The following is a 21,397-nucleotide window of genomic DNA, read 5'->3' as shown; positions in this document are numbered from 1 at the left end:
GGGCAACGACGGTGCCCGGGCCTCTGGCAAGGAGTCCGGCCCTGTTGCTCAGAAGGGTAGGGAAAGGAAGAGGAGAGCAGTAGTAATAGGGGACTCTATAGTGAGGGGGTCAGATAGGCGTTTCTGTGGACGCAGTCGGGAGACCCGGATGGTGGTTTGCCTCCCTGGTGCCGGTGTCCGGGATGTGTCTGAGCGTGTCCAGGATATCCTGAAAGGGGAGGGAGAGGAGCCAGAGGTCGTGGTACATATAGGTACCAACAATATAGGTAGGATAAGGGAAGAGGTCCTGAAAGGAGAATTCAGGGGGCTAGGAAGAGAGTTAAAAAAAAGGACTTCCAAAGTAATAATCTCAGGCTTACTGCCTGTGCCACGCGATAGTGAGAATAGGAATGGAGTGAGGTGGAGGATAAATACGTGGCTGAGGAACTGGTGCAGGGAGCAGGGTTTCAAGTTTCTGGATCATTGGGACCTCTTCTGGGGGAAGTATGACCTGTACAAAAAGGACGGGTTGCATCTGAACCCGAGGGGAACCAATATCCTGGCGGGGAGATTTGCTAAAATAACTGCGGAGACTTTAAACTAGTACGGTTGGGGGGAGGGACTCAAACACAGATAGCTAATAGGCAGTGTGTGAGGCAGGAGGCAGAAAAGGGAAACACTCAGACCCAATATGTAGGAGAGAAAGAAGGGAAAAGAAATAAACTGAGAATAAGAAATGATGGGTCCCTTAAATGTGTATATTTTAATGCTAGGAGCATTGTAAGAAAGGTGGATGAGCTTAGAGCCTGGATTGACATCTGGAAGTATGATGTTGTGGCGATCAGTGAAACATGGTTGCAGGAGGGTTGCGATTGGCAATTAAATATTCCAGGATTTCATTGTTTCAGATGTGATAGAATCGGAGGGGCAAGAGGTGGGGGTGTTGCATTGCTTGTCAGGGAGGATATCACAGCAGTGCTTTGGCAGGACAGACTAGAAGGCTCGATTAAGGAGGCTGTTTGGGTGGAACTCAGAAATGAGAAAGGTTTAGCAACACTTATAGAGGTGTATTATAGACCGCCAAATAGGGAACGAGAATTGGAAGAGTAAATATGTAAGGAGATAGCAGATATTAGTAGTAAGCACAGAGTGGTGATTGTGGGTGATTTCAATTTTCCGTATATAGACTGGGAATCACATTCTGTTAAAGGGCTGGATGGTTTGGAGTTTGTAAAATGTGTGCAGGATAGTTTTTTGCAGCAATACGTAGAGGTGCCTACCAGAGAAGGGGCAGTGTTGGACCTCCTGTTAGGAAATGAGATGGGTCAGGTGACGGAGGTATGTGTTGAGGAGCACTTTGGGTCTAGTGATCATAATGCCATTAGTTTCAATATCATTATGGAGAAGGTCAAATCTGGACCAAGGGTTGAGATTTTGGATTGGAGAAAGGCTAATTTTGAGGAGATGAGAAAGGATTTAAAAGGAGTGAAATGGAAATTGTTGTTTTATGAAAAGGATATAATAGAGAAATGGAGGATATTTAAAGGTGAAATTTTGAGAGTACAGAGTCTTTATGTCCCTGTTCGGTGGAAAGGAAAGAATAATAATTTGAAAGAGCCATGGTTTTCCAGGGAAATTGGACACTTGGTTCGGAAAAAGAGGGAGATATACAATAAATATAAGCGGCAGGGAGTAAATGAGGTTCTTGAGGAATATAAAGAATGTAAAAGGAATCTTTAAAAGGAAATTAGAAAAGCGAAAAAAAGATATGAGGCTGCTTTGGCAAGTAATGTAAAAGTAAACCCCAAGGGGTTCTACAGATATGTCAATAGCAAAAGGATAGTGAGGGATAAAATTGGTCCATTAGAGAGTCAGAGTGGACAGCTATGTGCTGAGCCGGAAGAAATGGGGGAGATATTAAACAATTTCTTTTCTTCGGTATTTACCGAGGAGAAGGATATTGAATTATGTGAGGTAAGCGAAACAAGTAGAGTAGTGATGGAAATTAGGAGGATTAAAGAAGAGGAGGTACGGACACTTTTGAAGAATATAAAAGTGGATAAGTCTCCAGGTCCTGATAGGATATTCCCTAGGACATTGAGGGAAGTTAGTGCAGAAATAGCAGGGGATATGACGGAAATATTTCAAACGTCATTAGAAACAGGGATGGTGCCGGAAGATTGGCGCATTGCGCATGTTGTGCCTTTGTTTAAAAAAGGTTCTAAAAGTAAACCTAGCAATTATAGACCTATTAGTTTGACGTCTGTGGTGGGAAAATTAATGGAAAAGATACTTAGGGACAATATATATAATTATTTGGATAATCAAGGCCTGATTAGAAACAGTCAACATGGATTTGTGCCTGGAAGGTCATGTTTGACTAATCTTCTTGAATTTTTTGAAGAGGTTACCAGGGAAATTGATAAGGGCAAGGCTGTGGATGTTGTCTATATGGACTTCAGTAAGGCATTTGACAAGGTTCCACATGGAAGGTTGATTAAGAAGGTTAAATCGTTGGGTATTAATAGTGAGGTTGCAAGATGGATTCAACAATGGCTGAATGGGAGATACCAGAGGGTAACGGTTGACAATTGTATGTCAGGTTGGAGGCCAGTGTCTAGTGGAGTGCCCCAAGGATCTGTGTTGGGTCCACTGTTGTTTGTCATTTACATTAATGATCTGGATGATGGTGTGGCAAATTGGATTAGTAAATATGCAGATGATACTAAGATAGGTGGAGTAGTTGATAGTGAGGTAGATTTTCAAAGTCTACAGAGAGACTTGGGCCTTTTGGAAGGGTGGGCTGAAAGATGGCAGATGGAGTTTAATGCTGATAAGTGTGAGGTGCTGCATTTTGGTAGGACAAATCAAAATAGGACGTACAGGGTAAATGGTAGGGAATTGAGGAATGCAGTGGAACAGAGGGATCTGGGAATAACTGTGCATTGTTCCCTGAAGGTGGAATCTCATGTGGATAGGGTGGTGAAGAAGGCGTTTGGTATGCTTGCCTTTATAAATCAGAGCATCGAGTATAGAAGTTGGGATGTAATGTTGAAATTGTACAGGGCATTGGTGAGGCCGAATCTGGAGTATGGTGTGCAGTTCTGGTCGGATGTCGACAAAATGGAGAGGGTACAGAGGAGATTTACTAGAATGTTGCCTGGGTTTCAGCACTTAGGCTACAGAGAGAGGTTGAACAGGTTGGGTCTTTATTCTTTGGAGCGTAGAAGGTTGAGGGGGGACTTGATAGAGGTTTTTAAAATTTTGAGAGGGACGGACAGAATTGACGTGGGTAGGCTTTTCCCTTTGAGAGTGGGGAAGATTCCAACAAGGGGACATAGCTTCAGAATTGAGGGACAAAGGTTTAGGGGTAACATGAGGGGGAATTTCTTTACTCAGAGGGTTGTGGCTGTATGGAATGGGCTTCCGGTGGAAGTGGTGGAGGCTGGCTCGATTTTATTATTTAAGAGTAAATTGGATAGGTATATGGATAGGAGGGAATTGGAGGGTTATGGTCTGAGTGCAGGTAGATGAGACTAGGTCAGGGAGAATGGTCGGCGTGGACTGGTAGGGCCGGACAGGCCTGTTTCCATGCTGTAGTTGTTATATGTTATATGTTATATGTTATATCCATCTGTGTTCACTTAGCCTATTCCAATAATCTGACCTATCACTACCTCCTAGGGCAGAACATTTCAGATGTTCACTGCTGTTTATGTGATATTTCTAAGGCTTGGATGTGAATGTCGGAGGTATGATTAGCAATTTGATAGCAGCAACCTCTATGGTAGGTTGATCAGGAAGGCTGGAACGTATGGAATCCAGGGTAGTTAGCGAGTGGGGAAAAATGTGGCCGGAAGGTGGGAGGCAGAGTTGTTTTTCAGACTGGAAGCCTGTCGCAAGTGGTGTACCACAATGCTCAATGCTGAGTCAACTGTTGGTCCCTAATCATACAAATGATTAGATAAATGACGTGTATGTGGGTGGCATGGCAAGCAGGTCTGTGGATGAGACTAAAATTCATGAGACATGGTGGAGAGTGAAGAAGGTTGTCTAAGATTAAACTGATCGTAATGAACTGGGCCAACGGACTGAGGAATGGGAGATGCAGTTTTCTAAACTTCGTGGGCATCGGTTTAAGTTGTGAAGGGAAAGTCTAAAATGTTCTTGAACGGCAACGTTTTCAGGCACTGGGTGGCAGAGAGATAGCTGCCATCGGAGGTGTAGAGGCGAATACAATTTCTCTCGGCAATGTTTGCATCTGTGTTACTAAAAGGCATTATAAACAAAAGAGGGGAAACTGAACAGGTTTTACCTCGCTTAATGGCAGATGTTTCTCTCCACAGCGTGTTCATCAAAAAGTGTTGATGGAATTTTTCAATCGGCAAGGCACCGTTTGTCACTGTGAGTGCTTTATCTTCATCACTAACCCTGCAAATATTCAGCAGCTGGTTATAAACTGAGCCTCAACAATTTCTTTGAGCTGATACACACAAACATGCAGTATTTCAGTCAAGAGCATGTCCTACCTCCTCTTCCTCCCAGCTTCCTCCTGCAAGAAATAAAACACAAATCTGAGCAGACTGAGACGGGACGTCCACATCCCGACAGCAGGAGTCTCACACAAATCACAACAAGCCCCAGAAATGTTCCATTGCCCAGCATTTATTGTCATCGTCACAGAGACAAATATTGGATATTGCCCGAGAGATCCTACAAGTGTATTAATAGCAAAATAATAACTAGGGGGATAATAGGTTCCTTTAAGAGCAAAGGGATAATTAGGATAGGATAGCTCCCCTTAAGTGCTGGTGATCTCAAGGCATGTTAAGGTGGGTAAATCACAAGACTTGATGAAGTGTATCTGAGAGCAAGCCTTCAACAGATCGGTTTAATGCCGCGTAATTCTTTCCCACTAAAGAGGAACAAAGGACAAACTTTCCACATGATCTTTTGATTTCGTGGAGATTTTCCATCTTTTCGGGGAAATTTCAAACATTCGCTATCTCAGTGACAGGATCACAGTAACTCATCCCAAGGAGACCGCAGGCAGTGCAGAGATCCCGCAGATTATACGGGAGGCCATTTAGTTTGGGAACAACAGCAGCACAGCTCTGGAACAGACGGAGCATTTACCCAGTTCTCAATTAGTGGCCCAATTATAGGAAGGATGTCGACAAAATGGAGAGGGTATTAGAGGAGATTTACTAGAATGTTGCCTGGGTTTCAGCACTTAAGCTGCAGAGAGAGGTTGAACAGGTTGGGTCTTTATTCTTTGGAGCGTAGAAGGTTGAGGGGGGACTTGATAGAGGTTTTTTAAATTTTAAGAGGGAAGGACAGAGTTGACGTGGCTTTTCCCCTTGAGAGTGGGGAAGATTCCAACAAGGGGACATAACTTTAGAATTGAGGGACAAAAGTTTAGGGGTAACATGAGGGGTAATTTCTTTACTCAGAGGGTGGTGGCTGTATGGAATGGGCTTCCGGTGGAAGTGGTGGAGGCAGGCTCGATTTTATTATTTAAGAGTAAATTGTATAGGTATATGGATGAGAGGGGATTGGAGGGTTATGGTCTGAGAGCAGGTAGATGAGACTAGGTCAGAGAGAGTGGTCGGCGTGGACTGGTAGGGCCGAACGGGCCTGTTTCCGTGCTGCAGTTGTTATATGGTTATATGGTAATGCAGCATTTATCTCAGAAATATCCCCCACCATTTTGTGACTGTGCACTTTCACTTCGCCAAACTGGAGTATCACCCCTCACCTTCAGAAACACCACACTGTCCTTTTGATCCATCTGTTGCTGCAACTTTAAGAGATCCTCCTCAATGGAATTTAAATTCTCTTCAATCTCTTCAAGTTTTTTCTCCATTGTATTTAGAATCTTCTTCTCTTCCTCCCGGATATCTGCCAGTACGCGCTGCTCTTTCCCAGTGAGAATCTGGTGCAGTTCAGCAAACTGGGATGTGATCTTGGACTGAAGGTTGTGTGACTGTTCCTGTGAAATGAAAGGGGAAGATCAATATTTCATGTCACTGATTGTGTTTCCTCACGACCTTGACCGTAACATTTGTCCTGTGCATTTTTATTTGCTTTGACAATTCAATAGTTTGTCTAAATGCTTCTGAAATGTCGAGAGGGTCATCTTATTACCCATTAATCCTCTACCCCCAATACAATACCCTGCTTTCCTTTTCATCTGCCCTTTAATTCCTATTGATCCATCCACCATCCACTGTCCCAGGGATAATTTTACAGTCCCCGATTGACCATTGAACCAGCGTGTATTGGGGACATGGAAGGAATTCGACGCGGTCACAGGGAGAAGGCATGAACCACACGGGCAGCACCCGAGGTCAGGATCGAACCCGCTCACCAGAACTAGGAGACAGCAGCACTACTTGTGTCACTGCGCTGCCCTGTTATTACACGCGTCACAGGGATCAAACCTGCACAAGATCAGGAAATCGAAACTGAAAAGCCTCACCAGAACTCCAGAAATCTTCTCTTTCTGTTGCTGCTCCATTTGCTGGATCTCTGATTTATATTTTGTGAGAGACTGGATGGAAGATTTCACCTGATCCTGGAATTGTGTTTGGGAATCAGAACATTAAATTGTTGAACAGTAAAAAGGGAATTAAAATGATGTGATTAAAATCGGTTTGCTTTTACCTTAAAGATTTCAACAGCTTCATCTACCGGCATGAAGTTGTGGGACTTGTGTTCCCGCGCATCTCGACAAACCAGGCAGATCAGCTTCTTGTCAGTTTCACAAAACAGCTTCAGTTCTTCCTGATGTTTCTCGCAGTGAGGTTTACTTTCCTTCTCTGGAATTATTTCCCGATTCAGGCTCAGTGCTCGAGCTTTCTCAGCCAGTCTCGCCAAGGCCCGATTCACCCTGAGGGTGCGGTCTGTAAACTCCTCTCTACATTCCGGGCAGGAGTTTCTCTCCTCCCTGTCCCAACTCTGTGTGATACAGGAGCGGCAGAAGTTGTGCCCGCAGTCCAGTGTAACCGGATCGGTGAAGAAATCCAGGCAGATGGGACAAACTATCTCCTCCGTTAAACTCTCGACCTGATCTTTCGAAGCCATTTGAACTCCGCCACTTCCTGGTTCAAAACGCGTTCCCTTTCGCGCAGCTGCTGAACCCTTGCAGTATCGGGGCACGGCTGAGGGGAGGCGGAGCTCAGCCCCGTCAATCACAGCCCTGACCAGCAACTGGATGTTATATGCAACAAGCTGCGGGTAAATTTCATTCCCTTAAACTAAACACATCAGTGTTTCCCATCGTGAATTGATCATTATATTAGGCTGCACAATGATATTATATCCACAGCAAACACTGTTATTTCATTTAACAGTCTCATGTGCAAACTTGAATTCAACTCAATGAGCCAATTATACTCTATCGTCACATGAACCAAGGGACCGAGAAATGCTTTGCTTTTGCATGAAATCCGGTAAAATACAGACCTCCCCCAGGCAGTACAGAGAGAGTCGCCACGTTTCTGGGGCCACCAAAGTTGCGGGATGTTTATGGAACAGTCTATATTTCCCCGCAGCGGCGAACCAGGTCCCGCCGCCCCCGCGCCGCCCCCCTTCCTTCTCGGCTCTGACGGGACGACATGGATTTTAGCTCAGTGGGGGCAAGTTTCTAGGAGATGTGCGGGTCATGTTTTATTACACAGGGTGGTGGGTGCCTGGAACGCGCTGCTGGAGTGGGGGTAGAGGCACATAAGGGAGAGGCATTGCGTAGTCTAATGTGGGCTGAAGGGACTGATCTTGTTCGATGTGACCATCAACTAAACCGACAGGTTCATTATAGCTCCCATTCCCAGCTCCTCCCCCACAACCATTGGGTTCTTCAACCGACCTGCAGTGCTCGCGTTTGGCCCATATCCCTCCAAACCTGCCCTATCCATGTATCTGTCCAACTACTTCGTTAACGTTGTGATAGTCCCTGCCCAACTACCTCCTACTGGATAATCTCGATACAGAAAAAATTTTCCCTACGTTGGGGGAGTACAGAACCAGGGGCCACAGTCTAAGAATAAAGGGGAGGCCATTTAAAACTGAGGTGAGAAGGAACACTTCCGATTTTCCCTTCTCCCTCTCAATTTGTAGAGTAAAACTTATCATATTGTGATCACTGCATCCAAATGGCTCTTTTACCTTGAGTCCCCTTATCAGATCAGGTTCATTACACAACACTAAATCCAGAATTGCCTTCTCCCTAGTAGGCTCCAGTAGAAGCTGTTCTAAGAATCCATCTCGGAGACACTCCACAAACTCTCTTTCCTGGGGTCCATTACCAACCTGATTTTCCCAGTCTACCTGCATGTGGAAATCTCCCATAACCACCGTAGCATTACATTTGTGACACGCCAATTTTAGCTCCTCATTCAACTTGCACCGTATGTCGAGGCAACTGTTTGGGGGCCTGTAGATAACTCCCATTAGGGTCTTTTTACCCTTACAATTCCTCATTTCTACCCATACTGATTCTACATCTCCTGATTCTATGTCACCCCTTGCAAGGGAGTGAATATCATTCCTCACCAACAGAGCGACCCCACCCCCTCTGCCCACCTGTCTGTCTTTTCTATATGTTGTGTACCCCTGAATATTCAGTTCCCAGCCCTGGTCCTCTTGTAGCCATGTCTCAGTGATTCCCACAACATCATACTTGCCAATGTCTAACTGAGACTCAAGCTCATCCACTTTATTTCTGTTTCTATGTAACAGTCAGCAGCCGAGGTCAGGATCGAACCCGGGTCCCTGGCCTTGTGAGGCAGCGGCTCTTCCCGCTGCTCCACAGTACCTCAGAAATATTAAGTCTTCTCTTTCCAAGTACCGTCTATTGCCTGACCTGCTGAATTTCCGCCAATGTTTTCTGTTTTTTTTCTTGGCAGTTTATGGGCAGACTCACATTCCAATCGACCATTGAACAGGAAAAAGTAAAATAAAAACCCAGATGCTGAAAATCCAAAATGAAGACGTACAGTAAGATGCAAGAAATAGTGAATAGGCCGGTTAGCTTATGTAGAGAAAGAAACAGAGTTAATGACTCAGGGGCCAAACCTACAAACCCGCACGTCTTTAGGATGTGGGATAAAGGGAGATTAGCTTGGCATTGTACTGTTCCACGTTCTATGTGGGCCGAAGAGCGTTCTAGTTCTACATGGCCATCAACACCGAGAGACCCATTGTATCTCCCACTCCCAACATTCAGCTTTATTCTTCTCCCTTTCAAGTAATTTCCGATTTCATTCCTCCCTCCTATTTACACCTCCCGAGTCAGACCTTTACCGCCCTCTTCCGCACGACATCAACACCAATTCATTCACTCTGATATAACAGACCTGTAGCTCTTGGAAATCCTTCTTCAGACCAAACAAGGGTCCCGACCCTGAAGCGTGGTCTGCCCATTTCCCTCCACAGATGCTGCCTGGCCCGCTGAGTTCCTCCAGCACTTTGTTTGGGGTTTTTATTAACCCCCATTATATTTCAACAGATTTCTTGTATCTACCATTTCCAATATTCACTTTGCCTTCTCTCACTGGAGGGAATTTCCGATGTCATTCCGCCCTCCTGTCTCCACCTGCCCCCCTCCCCCCCCACCACCATACTCGCCTTTACGCCGCTGTTGAAGTCCGCACCAACACCGCTGGTGCCGCGTTGTGACTCGGGGCGAGTTTAGGACCCGCCGCCCGCAGCTGCTGCTGAACCCGCGGAGCCCGCGGGAAGGGAGATTGTTTCAATCTTTATATTTTCACAGAAGTGTTTCTGTTCCATTGACGGACACGGTTAAGGCGTTGAAATGAACGGATCGACAGCTCTGATTCCACTTGCTGTTTATTTCACTCTTCCCACATTTACATTCCCCCTGGTTTTATTTCCGCGCTCACTGGGGTTTTGCGAAGCGGAATTTGGGGATTAAATGGGAGCCGTTCAGCGCCGACCTGTTGTCCACCGGGTTTCTGCCCCACAGCCCCTGAGCCCCGCTCCTGACGCCGGTCCCGGGACCCGACCCTTTTACACACCCGGAGCGGAACCCGAGCAGATTCTCATCCACTTGTTTTCATCCCAAGGCCCGAAGAAAGGATAAAGTTTCTCCGTGAATTTATTCCCAGTGAAGGTGTGGAGATGGGACTTGGTGTCCGCGTCGTAAAATGAAACTGTCCCGGACTCGTAACTGAGATAAACTCCCACCCTCCCGGGGGTGGGACGGGCGGGGAGAAGGGATGGAGGGGAGGTGAATGCATGAAACCAGTCATAGTGCCGCCTGATGCTCCAGACTCCAGGGTCAGTGTGGCTCTTCCTCCCCACAGACTCTGTGGCGACTCAAGACTCCAGAACCGACTGCCCGCCACCTCCACCTCCCAGTAATGTCTCCCTGATGTGAATCCCTCCAATCCCAGCACACACGGATAGACTGTAAACCTCTTCCCGATGTCAGGGAGACTCCTCCGGGTCCCGTTCAGTCTCACCCTCTTCCGATCCTCAGACACCTCGAGCCACGGATGCGCTGTTTCCACATCCAGGGTGACGGAGACTGGGGGGAGAAGCAGAGAATCAGAGAGTCCCCGGGGGTTGGGGGGAGACTCGGGCAGCGCAGCCCCGGGATCGGGGGAGAGGCCGCTCGGCCTCAGGCACAGGCGGGCGGACAACTGAAACCCTGCCCGGTGTTTCACCCACAATCACAGCGGGTGGACAACAGCATCTCTCCCGGAGCTTTTATCTGGGATGGAGAGGGGAATTTCGTGAGGTGGGGGAGGGTGGACGGGGAGGACGAGTGTAGAGAGTAAAGAGGATTGCGAGATTGCGGTGGGGATGGGGGAATGAAGCGAATTATTCAGATATGGAGGCAGATCGGAGCAGGTTGATATTGAGGTTATCGGTAATTTGAGGTTGTTAAAGAGGAGGTGGAGGTGCGTGGTGGGATCGTCATGAAAGGGGGTAGACATGAGGGGCCAGATGAACTGCTCTTGTGTTTTTTGAGTGGTGGGTTGGACAAAGGGAAGGGTGGGTTTGTTAGTCAATTGGAGTGGGTGCAAACGGATTTACAACAACTTCATCAGGTCTGAAGGCCTGTGTTATCAGGTGAAGTTGGACAGTCAGAAGCTCATAATGTCATAAGTGAAAGTATTAGAATTAGGCGATTTGGCCCATCAAGTCTACTACATCATTCAATCATGGCTGATCTATCTCTCCCTCCTAATCCCATTCTCCTGCTTTCTCCCCATAATCTTTGACACATGTACTAATCAAGAATCCAGCTATCTCTGCCTGAATTATTCACCGACTTGGCCTCCAAAGCCTTCTGTGGCAATGAATTCCACAAATTCACCACCCTCTGATTAAAAACATTTCCCCTTATCTCCTTCCTAAAAGTACATCCTTTAATTCTGAGGCTATGACCTCCAGTCCTAGACTCTCTCACTAATGGAAACATCCTCTAAACATCCATTCTATCAAAGCCTTTCACTCTATTGTATTTTTCAATGAGGTCCCCCCCTTATTCTTCTAAATTCCAGTGAGTACAGGCCCAATGCCGACAAACACTCATCAATAGACAATAGACAATAGGTGCAGGAGGAGGCCATTCAGCCCTTCGAGCCAGCACCGCCATTCAATGTGATCATGGCTGATCATTCTCAATCAGTACCCCGTTTCTGCCTTCTCCCCATACCCCCTGACTCCGCTATCCTTAAGAGCTCTATCTAGCTCTCTCTTGAATGCATTCAGAGAATTGGCCTCCACTGCCTTCTGAGGCAGATAATTCCACAGATTCACAACTCTCTGACTGAAAAAGTTTTTCCTCATCTCAGTTCTCATGTCATCATCTCAGTTCTCATGTCTACTCAGTTCTGGAACAGACTATTCAGACTGTGACATTTTTTCATGGGAGCCTGTCAGGGTGACAATGTAGATGTGTATAAGATGCACAGTACTTTACCCAAGGTTGGAGAGTCTAAACCTCGAGCGTATAGAAAAGACAGACAGGTGGGCAGAGGGGGTGGGGTTGCTCTGATGGTAAGGAATGATATTTATTCCCTTGCAAGGGGTGACATAGAATCAGGAGATGTTGAATCAGTATGGATAGAAATGAGAAATTGTAAGGGTAAAAAGACCCTAATGGGAGTTATTTATAGGCCCCCAAACAGTAGCCTCGACATAGGGTGCAAGTTGAATCAGGAGATAAAATTGGCGTGTCAAAAATGTAATGCTACGGTGGTTATGGGAGATTTCAACATGCAGGTAGACTGGGAAAATCAGGTTGGAAATGGACCCCAGGAAAGAGAGTTTGTAGAGTGCCTTCAAGATGGATTCTTTGAACAGCTTGTACTGGAGCCTACCAGGGAGAAGGCAATTCTGGATTTAGTGTTGTGTAATGATCCTGATCTGATAAGGGGACTAGAGGTAAAAGAGCCATTAGGAGGCAGTGATCACAACATGATAAGTTTTACTCTGCAAATGGAAAGGCAGAAGGGAAAATCGGAAGTGTCAGTGTTACAGTATAGCAAAGGGGATTACAGAGGCATGAGGCAGGAGCTGGCCAAAATTGACTGGAAGGAGGCCCTAGCAGGGAAGACGGTAGAACAGCAATGGCAGGTATTCCTGGGAATAATGCAGAGGTTGCAGGATCAATTTATTCCAAAGAGGTGGAAAGACTCTAAGGGGAGTAAGAGACACCTGTGGCTGACAAGGGAAGTCAGGGACAGCATAAAAATTAAGGAGAGGAAGTATAACATAGCAAAGAAGAGTGGGAAGACAGAGGATTGGGACTCTTTTAAAGAGCAACAAAAGTTAACTAAAAAGGAAATACGGGGAGAAAAGATGAGGTGCGAGGGTAATCTAGCCAATAATATAAAGGAGGATAGCAAAAGTTTTTTTAGGTACGTGAAGAGGAAAAAAATAGTCAAGGCAAATGTGGGTCCCTTGAAGACAGAAGCAGGGGAATTTATTATGGGGAACAAAGAAATGGCAGACGAGTTAAACCGTTACTTTGGATCTGTCTTCACTGAGGAAGATACACACAATCTCCCAAATGTTCTAGGGGCCGGAGAACCTAGGGTGATGGAGGAACTGAAGGAAATCCACATTAGGCAGGAAATGGTTTTGGGTAGACTGATGGGACTGAAGGCTGATAAATCCCTAGGGCCTGATGGTCTGCACCCCATGGTACTTAAGGAGGTGGCTCTAGAAATAGTGGAAGCATTGGAGATCATTTTTCAATGTTCTATAGATTCAGGATCAGTTCCTGTGGATTGGAGGATAGCAAAATTTATCCCACTTTTTAAGAAAGGAGGGAGAGAGAAAACGGGTAATTATAGACCAGTTAGTCTGACATCAGTGGTGGGGAAGATGCTGGAGTCAATTATAAAAGACGAAATTGCTGAGCATTTGGATAGCAGTAACAGGATCATTCCGAGTCAGCATGGATTTACGAAGGGGAAATCATGCTTGACAAATCTACTGGAATTTTTTGAGGATGTAACTAGGAAAATTGACAGGGGAGAGTCAGTGGATGTGGTGTACCTCGACTTTCAGAAAGCCTTCGACAAGGTCCCACATAGGAGATTAGTGGGCAAAATTAGGGCACATGGTATTGGGGGTAGGGTACTGACATGGATAGAAAATTGGTTGACAGACAGAAAGCAAAGAGTGGGGATAAATGGGTCCCTTTCGGAATGGCAGGCAGTGACCAGTGGGGTACCGCAAGGTTCGGTGCTGGGACCCCAGCTATTTACGATATACATTAATGACTTAGACGAAGGGATTAAAAGTACCATTAGCAAATTTGCAGATGATACTAAGCTGGGGGGTAGTGTGAATTGTGAGGAAGATGCAATAAGGCTGCAGGGTGACTTGGACAGGTTGTGTGAGTGGGCGGATACATGGCAGATGCAGTTTAATGTAGATAAGTGTGAGGTTATTCACTTTGGAAGTAAGAATAGAAAGGCAGATTATTATCTGAATGGTGTCAAGTTAGGAGGAGGGGGAGTTCAACGAGATCTGGGTGTCCTAGTGCATCAGTCAATGAAAGGAAGCATGCAGGTACAGCAGGCAGTGAAGAAAGCCAATGGAATGTTGGCCTTCATAACAAGAGGAGTTGAGTATAGGAGCAAAGAGGTCCTTCTACAGTTGTACCGGGCCCTGGTGAGACCGCACCTGGAGTACTGTGTGCAGTTTTGGTCTCCAAATTTGAGGAAGGATATTCTTGCTATGGAGGGCGTGCAGCGTAGGTTCACTAGGTTAATTCCCGGAATGGCGGGACTGTCGTATGTTGAAAGGCTGGAGCGATTGGGCTTGTATACACTGGAATTTAGAAGGATGGGGGGATCTTATTGAAACATATAAGATAATTAGGGGATTGGACACATTAGAGGCAGGAAACATGTTCCCAATGTTGGGGGAGTCCAGAACAAGGGGCCACAGTTTAAGAATAAGGGGTAGGCCATTTAGAACGGAGATGAGGAAGAACTTTTTCAGTCAGAGAGTGGTGAAGGTGTGGAATTCTCTGCCTCAGAAGGCAGTGGAGGCCAGTTCGTTGGATGCTTTCAAGAGAGAGCTGGATAGAGCTCTTAAGGATAGCGGAGTGAGGGGGTATGGGGAGAAGGCAGGAACGGGGTACTGATTGAGAGTGATCAGCCATGATCGCATTGAATGGCGGTGCTGGCTCGAAGGGCTGAATGGCCTACTCCTGCACCTATTGTCTATTGTCTATTGTCAGTTTAAGGTGAGAGTGGAAACAATAAAAAGGACCTGAGGAGCAGGTTTTTCCGTCAGTGGGTAGTGTAGATGTGGAATGATCTGACAGAGGAAGTGGTCGAGGCAGGTACACAGTTCACAGAGAATTGGGTAGATACGTGGATAAGAAAGACTTGGATGGATATGAGCCAGACTCAGGCAAGTGGGGCTAGCTTGGTTGGGCAACTTGGTTGGCATGGTCGAGTCCAGTCAAAGGGCCTGTTGCTGTGCTACAAAGCTCTCTGACTCTGTGATGCTTCCCAGCAGATGAGCTTGGTGGGAGATCAAATCTTCAATTTCCCTAAAATACCTTTGATCATTGCATCTAAGTATTACTTAAAGGTAGACACAATCAAAGGTAGACCCAAAATGCTGGAGTAACTCAGCAGGACAGGCAGTATCTCTGGAGAAAAGGAATGGGCGACGTTTCGGGTTGAGACCCTTCTTCAGATTGAAGAAGGGTCTCGACCCGAAACATCGCCCATTCCCTTACTCCAGAGATGCTGCCTGCTGCTGATTTACTCCAGCATTTTATGTCTACGCTCGATTTAAACCTGCATCTGTAGTGCTTTCCTACATACATTACTTAAAGATGTCAGAAACAAGAACAATGGAAAAGGTATAAGCTTTACCATGCTTGAAGTCATCAGATGTTTCTTTAAATGCCGTGTTGAATGAAACAGGGCAATGAAACTTTTCAATCGGCAAGGCATCATCTACCACCGACAGTGGTTTGGCTTCATCACGAACCCTGTGAACATTTAACAGCTGGTTATCAACTGAGCATTGGAAATGTTTTGAACTGTTCCACAAAAACTTACAATGTTTCCGTCAAGAGCATGTCCTACCTTCGCTTGCCACCAGCTTCCCCCTGAAAGAAATAAAACACAAATCTCAATTGACTGAGATGTTACGTCCTCATCCCGACAGCGGGAATTTCTCCACATTTCTACAACCCTCTGATAATTCCCATTTCCCAACTCTTATCGCCGCTGCCATGCAGATAGAAAGCTGATATTGCCGTAGAGATGTAGAACGATGGGGAAAAGCACAAGGAGTGTTTATGAAAATGATGCTATAACTGAGAGGATGGAGCTCAATGCAAAGAATGAGCAGGTCGACGGATTTTATCTGGAGAAGATGTCAGGAATGATAAGATAGAATTTAAGTTTAGAGGTGAATTTAAATGGGAGGGGGGGACTTCCAGTGGCGCCATGTTGGACTAGACAATCTAAAAAGTTAGCTCTCAAAGAAACCAATTAAAACTAGCTCTTTTAAACATTAGTAACAACAGGAAGCGGGCCAATCGCAAGTTATATCGACAACGAAAGTTAACGATAAATAAAAATATGGAGACAAGGTTAAACAAAAAGGATAATGCGGATACTAAAGCTACGGACTCGGCAAAGAGAGCCACGCCAGATAAGGGAACCAGCTGTGGGGAACAAGACTCCGTAATATTGGCGGAGCTACGCAAGTTAAGACAAGAGCACACAGAAGCGGTAAATGACAACAAAAAAGCTCTGGTGAGACTAGAAACTAATTTAAAGGAGCTTTTGGAGAGAACCGCTTCACTGGAGCGACGAACAGTGAACATAGAAGAAAGGTTGGGGGAGACGGAAGACAGGGCAGCGCGGCTGGAAAGATCAGTCGCCTTTCTTCTTCAAAGAGAGGCGGCGTTAGCCGCAAAATGTGACGACTTGGAAGCAAGAGCGAGACGTAATAACATACGGATACATGGGATCCCGGAGGGCGCTGAGAAAGGCGACACCATAGGATTTGTGACTGATTTCATCCGAACAACATTACAAATCTCGGCGGCCGTCGATATCCGCATCGAAAGAGCGCACCGCTCGCTGACTACCAAACCGAAAGAGAGTGCGGCTCCCCCGCGAGCCATCATCGCCCGCTTCATTGACCACCAGGTGAAAGACCGCATCATACAACAAGCATGGAAACAAAAAATAACATATGAGGAACGGACCATTTACTTCAACCATGACTACACTACCGAGATACAGAAGAAGAGGAAACAAGTGCGGGATGTAATAAAAAAGTTGAAGGAGAAAAACATAAAGGCACAGTCCCCATATCCTGCAAGACTGAAGGTGTTTCTGGGAACAGAGACGAAGACATTCAATACACTGATGGAGGCTGCCCCCATGCTGAAGGACATGGGGATCCATGTGGAGGAGGACGAGTGGGAGAAACTACAGAGAGTGAGGATGGAGGGCAGCTGGACTACGGGGACAGGACAGAAGGGAAAGAGGAGACAGCCACCCATCACAGAGGCGGACATACAAGCCCTCGGTCTGTGAACTCTGAGGTTCACAGTGGTAAGGACTAAAAAAAAAAAACAGCCTGGAACTAAGGTTAAAAAAATAATGACAATCCTGAAGTATATATAATGCGGACAATCTGAATTTATGTTTAATGTTCAAAGAATTGAAAAGGAGCTAGTTATGGGATTTAAGTAACACTTATACTGAATAATGTCAAAATTGGTTGAAGGAGCAAAGCTGGATCTCAATTTGAGCAAGGAGCAACTTAATTCTGAGAAGTTGCAGGTGCACATTGTGCTATTTCCCCAGAGAGATTGCCACACTCTCTGATGACGGGACTTTTGGGAGTCACATGTTATTTTTGTATAGTAGTTCAGAGGGAGATGTGTATTGTTTGTTTGTTTGTTCGCTGTGTATCGTTTTGCACAGTTGTTTTGATTTATAGGAGGAACCGAGTTTATGGCCTACATCTTAAAATGTCATGAATAAGTTGAACCTTGTTTCTTATAATGTGCACGGTCTAAATCACCCTATTAAGAGAAAGAAAATATTGAGTCAGTTGAAGAAACTACAATGTGCCATTGCACTAATCCAAGAAACTCACTTGAGTGAAAATGAACATAAAAAACTGAAAAGGGAATGGGTAAACCAAGTATTCCATGCTTCATATGGCAAGAAAAGGGGGGTGGCCATACTAATTAATAAATCCCTACCATTTTCTGTAGAGAAAGTGATTAAAGGTGATATGGGAAGATATATCATGGTGGTTGGCACAATAGGAGATATGAGTATTTCAATATTAAACATCTATGCCCCAAATGAAGAAAATGAAACATTCTTTAAAAACATAGCCAATATACTTACCAGTAACGGACGAGGGATGATAATTTTGGGAGGGGATTTTAATACCATACAGAATGGTAACTTAGACAGGTTGCCATCTGAGAGGGGACCAAAAACAAAAAAATCCAGAGTCCTAAATAATGTTATAAAAGAATTAGGTCTGGTTGATCCATGGAGACATAATAATCCTAAAGGAAGAGATTTTACCTTTTATTCTAACCCACATGGGAGTTATTCGAGAATAGACTTTTTTTGTGTGTCAAAACAACAGATACATACAGTCAGGGACTGCAGTATAGAATCCATAACTATAAGTGACCACGCCCCTGTCATACTATCCATTGAGATGGGCAGGGAATCCTTCTTTAAGTACTGGAGACTTAATGTGTCAATCCTATCAGATGAAAAGGTTGTCAAAGAACTAAAACTAAACTTAAAGGAATATTTTCAAATAAATGACAATGGCGAGGTCTCACCATCGACATTATGGGAGGGAGGAAAAGCAGTCATGAGAGGGAAAATAATAGAGATAACTTCCAGATTGAAAAAAACCCGAATGGAAAGGCAAGGAAAGCTAGAAAGTAAAATCAGAGAGTTGGAGTTAGAACATAAAAGAACAAGAAACAACTCTATTCTCGTCGAATTTAAAAAAATGAGACAAGAGTTAGACGAACTTTTAACATATAAAGCAGAAGGAGCTCTTCGTTTTATAAATCAAAGATATTATGAGATGGGTAACAGAGCAAGCCGGTTACTGGCATTCCAACTGCGAAAAGCTCAAACAAATAGAATAGTTACAAAAATAAGACATCCCACTTCCAATTTTATTATGGCTAAGCCAAAAGAGATAGCAAAGGCCTTTGCAGAATATTATAAAAACTTATACAGTGACTCAGAATCTAATCTCACTGAGACCAAAACACAAGAATTTTTCAAAAAACTACATTTACCAGCATTAAAGGTAGAAGAAGCATCTGAAATGATAAAACCAATTTCGTCACAAGAAATAGCCGATACTATAAAAACCCTTAAAAGTAACAAATCCCCAGGTACAGATGGCTTCTCAGGGGAGTATTATAAATGTTTTGCAGAAGACATAACACCAGAATTATGTAAAGTTTTTAATTATGCGCTATCAACAGGAAACCGCCCAGATACTTGGTCAGAAGCCATAATTTCCGTATTACATAAGGAGGGCAAAGATCCGACTTCATGTGAGGGATATAGACCGGTCAGCTTGCTCTGTAATGATTTAAAAATATTAACAAGCATACTAGCACAGAGAATGCAACAACATATAACTAAATTAATCAAGCCAGATCAAACGGGGTTTATCCCGGGGAGACAGGGGGCTAACAATATCAGGAGAACACTAAATCTTATATCATGTGCTAAAAATAATCCCAGACCTACCATGCTGCTTAGCCTAGATGCACAAAAAGCGTTTGACCGTGTGAAATGGAACTTTTTATATCAAACATTGAAGGTTTTTGGGTTTCACTCAACGTTTATAGACTGGGTAAGAATTGTTTATAAAAATCCCAAATCACGGATCAGAATTAATGGCTGCTGCTCAGACTTCTTCTACCTCAAAAGAGGAGTCAGGCAAGGAGATTGCCTGAGCCCGCTACTGTTGGCTGCAAGTATTGAACCGTTAGCAGAGTCAATAAGACAAAATAAAAACATTAAAGGAATAAAAGATGAAGGGGGCATAGAACACAAGACGTCATTATTTGCGGACGATTTATTAACATACATAGTGGAGCCCTCCACGTCTATACCAGCTCTACTAGATAACCTAAAAGAATATGGTGAAATATCAGGATATTTGACAAATGAAGCCAAATCAATAGCAATGATGCTCTCAGGAGATTGTCCAGTGGAACTTAAAGAAAAAGTCCATTTTAAATGGACCAAAAAAGGGTTTAGATACCTTGGTATAATTATCACTTCGAATACAGCACAGCTATTTGAAGCTAATTATGGGAAACTGATATCTGAGATAAAGGATGATTTGGCTGGATGGGAGATTTTACCGTTGACTCTGGTGGGAAGAGTAGAAACAGTCAGAATGAATATATTGCCAAGACTGTTGTTTTTGTTCCAATCGTTGCCTATTATGATCTCGGGAGCTTTTCTAAAAAAACTGGATAAAATTATATCGAAATTCTTATGGCAAAGTAAAAAAGCAAGAATTAAATACAAGACGCTTCTTAGCAAAAAAGAAAAGGGAGGGTTGAACTTGCCTAATTTAAGAAATTATTATTGGGCAACGCAACTCAGAGCCTTAATCATGTGGACCACTAAAGAGAAAGATTCAATGTGGGTGGAGATGGAGCAAAACGCTTGTAAAAATTTGCCTTTAGAATCACTCCCATTTTTAAACGAGAAGGCCCTGAAGAGGCTCAGGATGGGCAACGAGTGGATTAGGGTAACAATGAAAATCTGGTCAGCAGTAAGAAAGAAGCTGAAGCTGTCAAATTCGGTAAGCAGGGCTACTAGAATAGCAAAAAACCCAGACTTTGTACCATCTACCATGGACTCAGGATTTGACAGATGGGCTGACAAAGGGCTAATATACATAGATCAAATGTTTCAGGGACAAACAATGAAAATATTCACACAACTTCAAAAAGAATTCAATTTACCTGCTCATGACTTTTACAAATTCTTACAGCTAAGAGATTACCTACAGAAACATCAGGAATGGGAGAACATCTGCAAGACTCCATCTAAATTAGAGGAAGTGTTGTGGGGGTTCTCGGAAGACAAGTCAAAAAAAGGGATTATATCAAAAATTTATGAAGCACTACAACATGAATCCAAAGAGAACAACTTACATATCAAAGAAAAATGGGAACTGGAAGCGAATATCATAATATCAGAAGAAGGGTGGGAGGAATCATTTAAAGAGGGACATAAACTAACTAAGAGCCCAACATGGAGGGAATTTGACTGGAAAGTTAAAATGCGTTACTTTTATACTCCATTCATTACATCGAAATATAGTAATACAACTGATTTATGTTGGAGGGAGTGTGGAGAAGTTGGGGACTCCACTCATATATTCTGGGATTGCCCAAAAATACAGGATTTCTGGAAGAATATTCAAAAGGAAATTAAACAGATTATGGGCATTAACTTCCCTCTGGAACCAGCACTTTACATTTTGGGTATAATTCCTGACAGTATGACAGATAAGAGTTCGAAACATTTACTGACAATCCTGCTGCTGATAGCAAAGAAGACGATAACAACTTCGTGGTTGAAACCACAGCCTCCAAGCATAATGCAATGGAGAGATAGGGTAAAAAATGTGTATATAATGGAAAAAATCACAGCAAGGTTACAGTTGACAACAGACATGTTTGATAAAAGATGGTCATTATTAATACAGGCAATGCCGGGACTCGAGTCTCTTCCGTTTTTGGGAACTTAAAGTAAGGGTATTTACATTCAATATGCATCTCCTATGTTTGTTTAGTTTGTGTTTGTATGTATGTAAAAAAAATAATAATAAAAATAAAGTTAAAAAAAAAAAAATG

At 44.1% G+C, this 21,397-nt stretch overlaps 2 protein-coding genes across 2 annotated transcripts; both read right to left on the bottom strand.

Annotated features, from left to right (window-relative positions):
- Window positions 1-4,489: 4,489 nt before the first annotated feature.
- Window positions 4,490-7,722, bottom strand: LOC144602589 (zinc-binding protein A33-like). The gene is made up of 5 exons (XM_078415718.1): window positions 7,658-7,722; window positions 6,646-6,898; window positions 6,461-6,556; window positions 5,738-5,971; window positions 4,490-4,531 (listed from the first exon to the last, which is right to left on the bottom strand). Exons 1-5 carry the CDS (start codon window positions 7,720-7,722, stop codon window positions 4,505-4,507), a joined length of 675 nt encoding a protein of 224 aa, XP_078271844.1. The 3' UTR covers window positions 4,490-4,504.
- A 2,009-nt stretch (window positions 7,723-9,731) lies between these two features.
- Window positions 9,732-18,210, bottom strand: LOC144602636 (uncharacterized). Its single transcript, XM_078415768.1, has 4 exons — window positions 17,874-18,210; window positions 15,576-15,598; window positions 15,360-15,478; window positions 9,732-10,528 (listed from the first exon to the last, which is right to left on the bottom strand). The coding sequence occupies exons 1-4, from the start codon at window positions 17,919-17,921 to the stop codon at window positions 10,041-10,043; spliced, it is 678 nt and encodes a 225-aa protein (XP_078271894.1). The 5' UTR covers window positions 17,922-18,210; the 3' UTR covers window positions 9,732-10,040.
- Between the last annotated feature and the right edge of the window lie 3,187 nt (window positions 18,211-21,397).

The sequence above is a fragment of the Rhinoraja longicauda genome, chromosome 19, assembly GCF_053455715.1.
Source record: "Rhinoraja longicauda isolate Sanriku21f chromosome 19, sRhiLon1.1, whole genome shotgun sequence".
In the NCBI taxonomy this organism is placed as follows: Eukaryota; Metazoa; Chordata; class Chondrichthyes; order Rajiformes; family Arhynchobatidae; genus Rhinoraja; species Rhinoraja longicauda.
The sequence above is the reverse complement of the archived record's forward strand: the minus strand, read 5'-3'. Positions and strand labels throughout refer to the sequence as shown.

What these genes read in the sequence shown, in the direction of transcription:
- LOC144602589 (XM_078415718.1), bottom strand. Translation starts at nt 7,722, where the DNA reads ATGCCTCTCCCTTATGTGCCTCTACCCCCACTCCAGCAGCGCGTTCCA. An exon ending in CCAGGCACCCACCACCCTGT is followed by an intron (nt 6,899 to 7,657) that starts GTAATAAAACAT and finishes CCCGGAATGTAG; the next exon opens with AGAGGAGTTTACAGACCGCA. An exon ending in ACAGTGTGGTGTTTCTGAAG is followed by an intron (nt 4,532 to 5,737) that starts GTGAGGGGTGAT and finishes TATTTCTTGCAG; the next exon opens with GAGGAAGCTGGGAGGAAGAG.
- LOC144602636 (XM_078415768.1), bottom strand. Translation starts at nt 17,921, where the DNA reads ATGGTATTAAAATCCCCTCCCAAAATTATCATCCCTCGTCCGTTACTG. An exon ending in GAAGCTGGTGGCAAGCGAAG is followed by an intron (nt 15,479 to 15,575) that starts GTAGGACATGCT and finishes AAATGTTCACAG; the next exon opens with GGTTCGTGATGAAGCCAAAC. An exon ending in ATCTGATGACTTCAAGCATG is followed by an intron (nt 10,529 to 15,359) that starts GTAAAGCTTATA and finishes TTCTCCCCCCAG; the next exon opens with TCTCCGTCACCCTGGATGTG.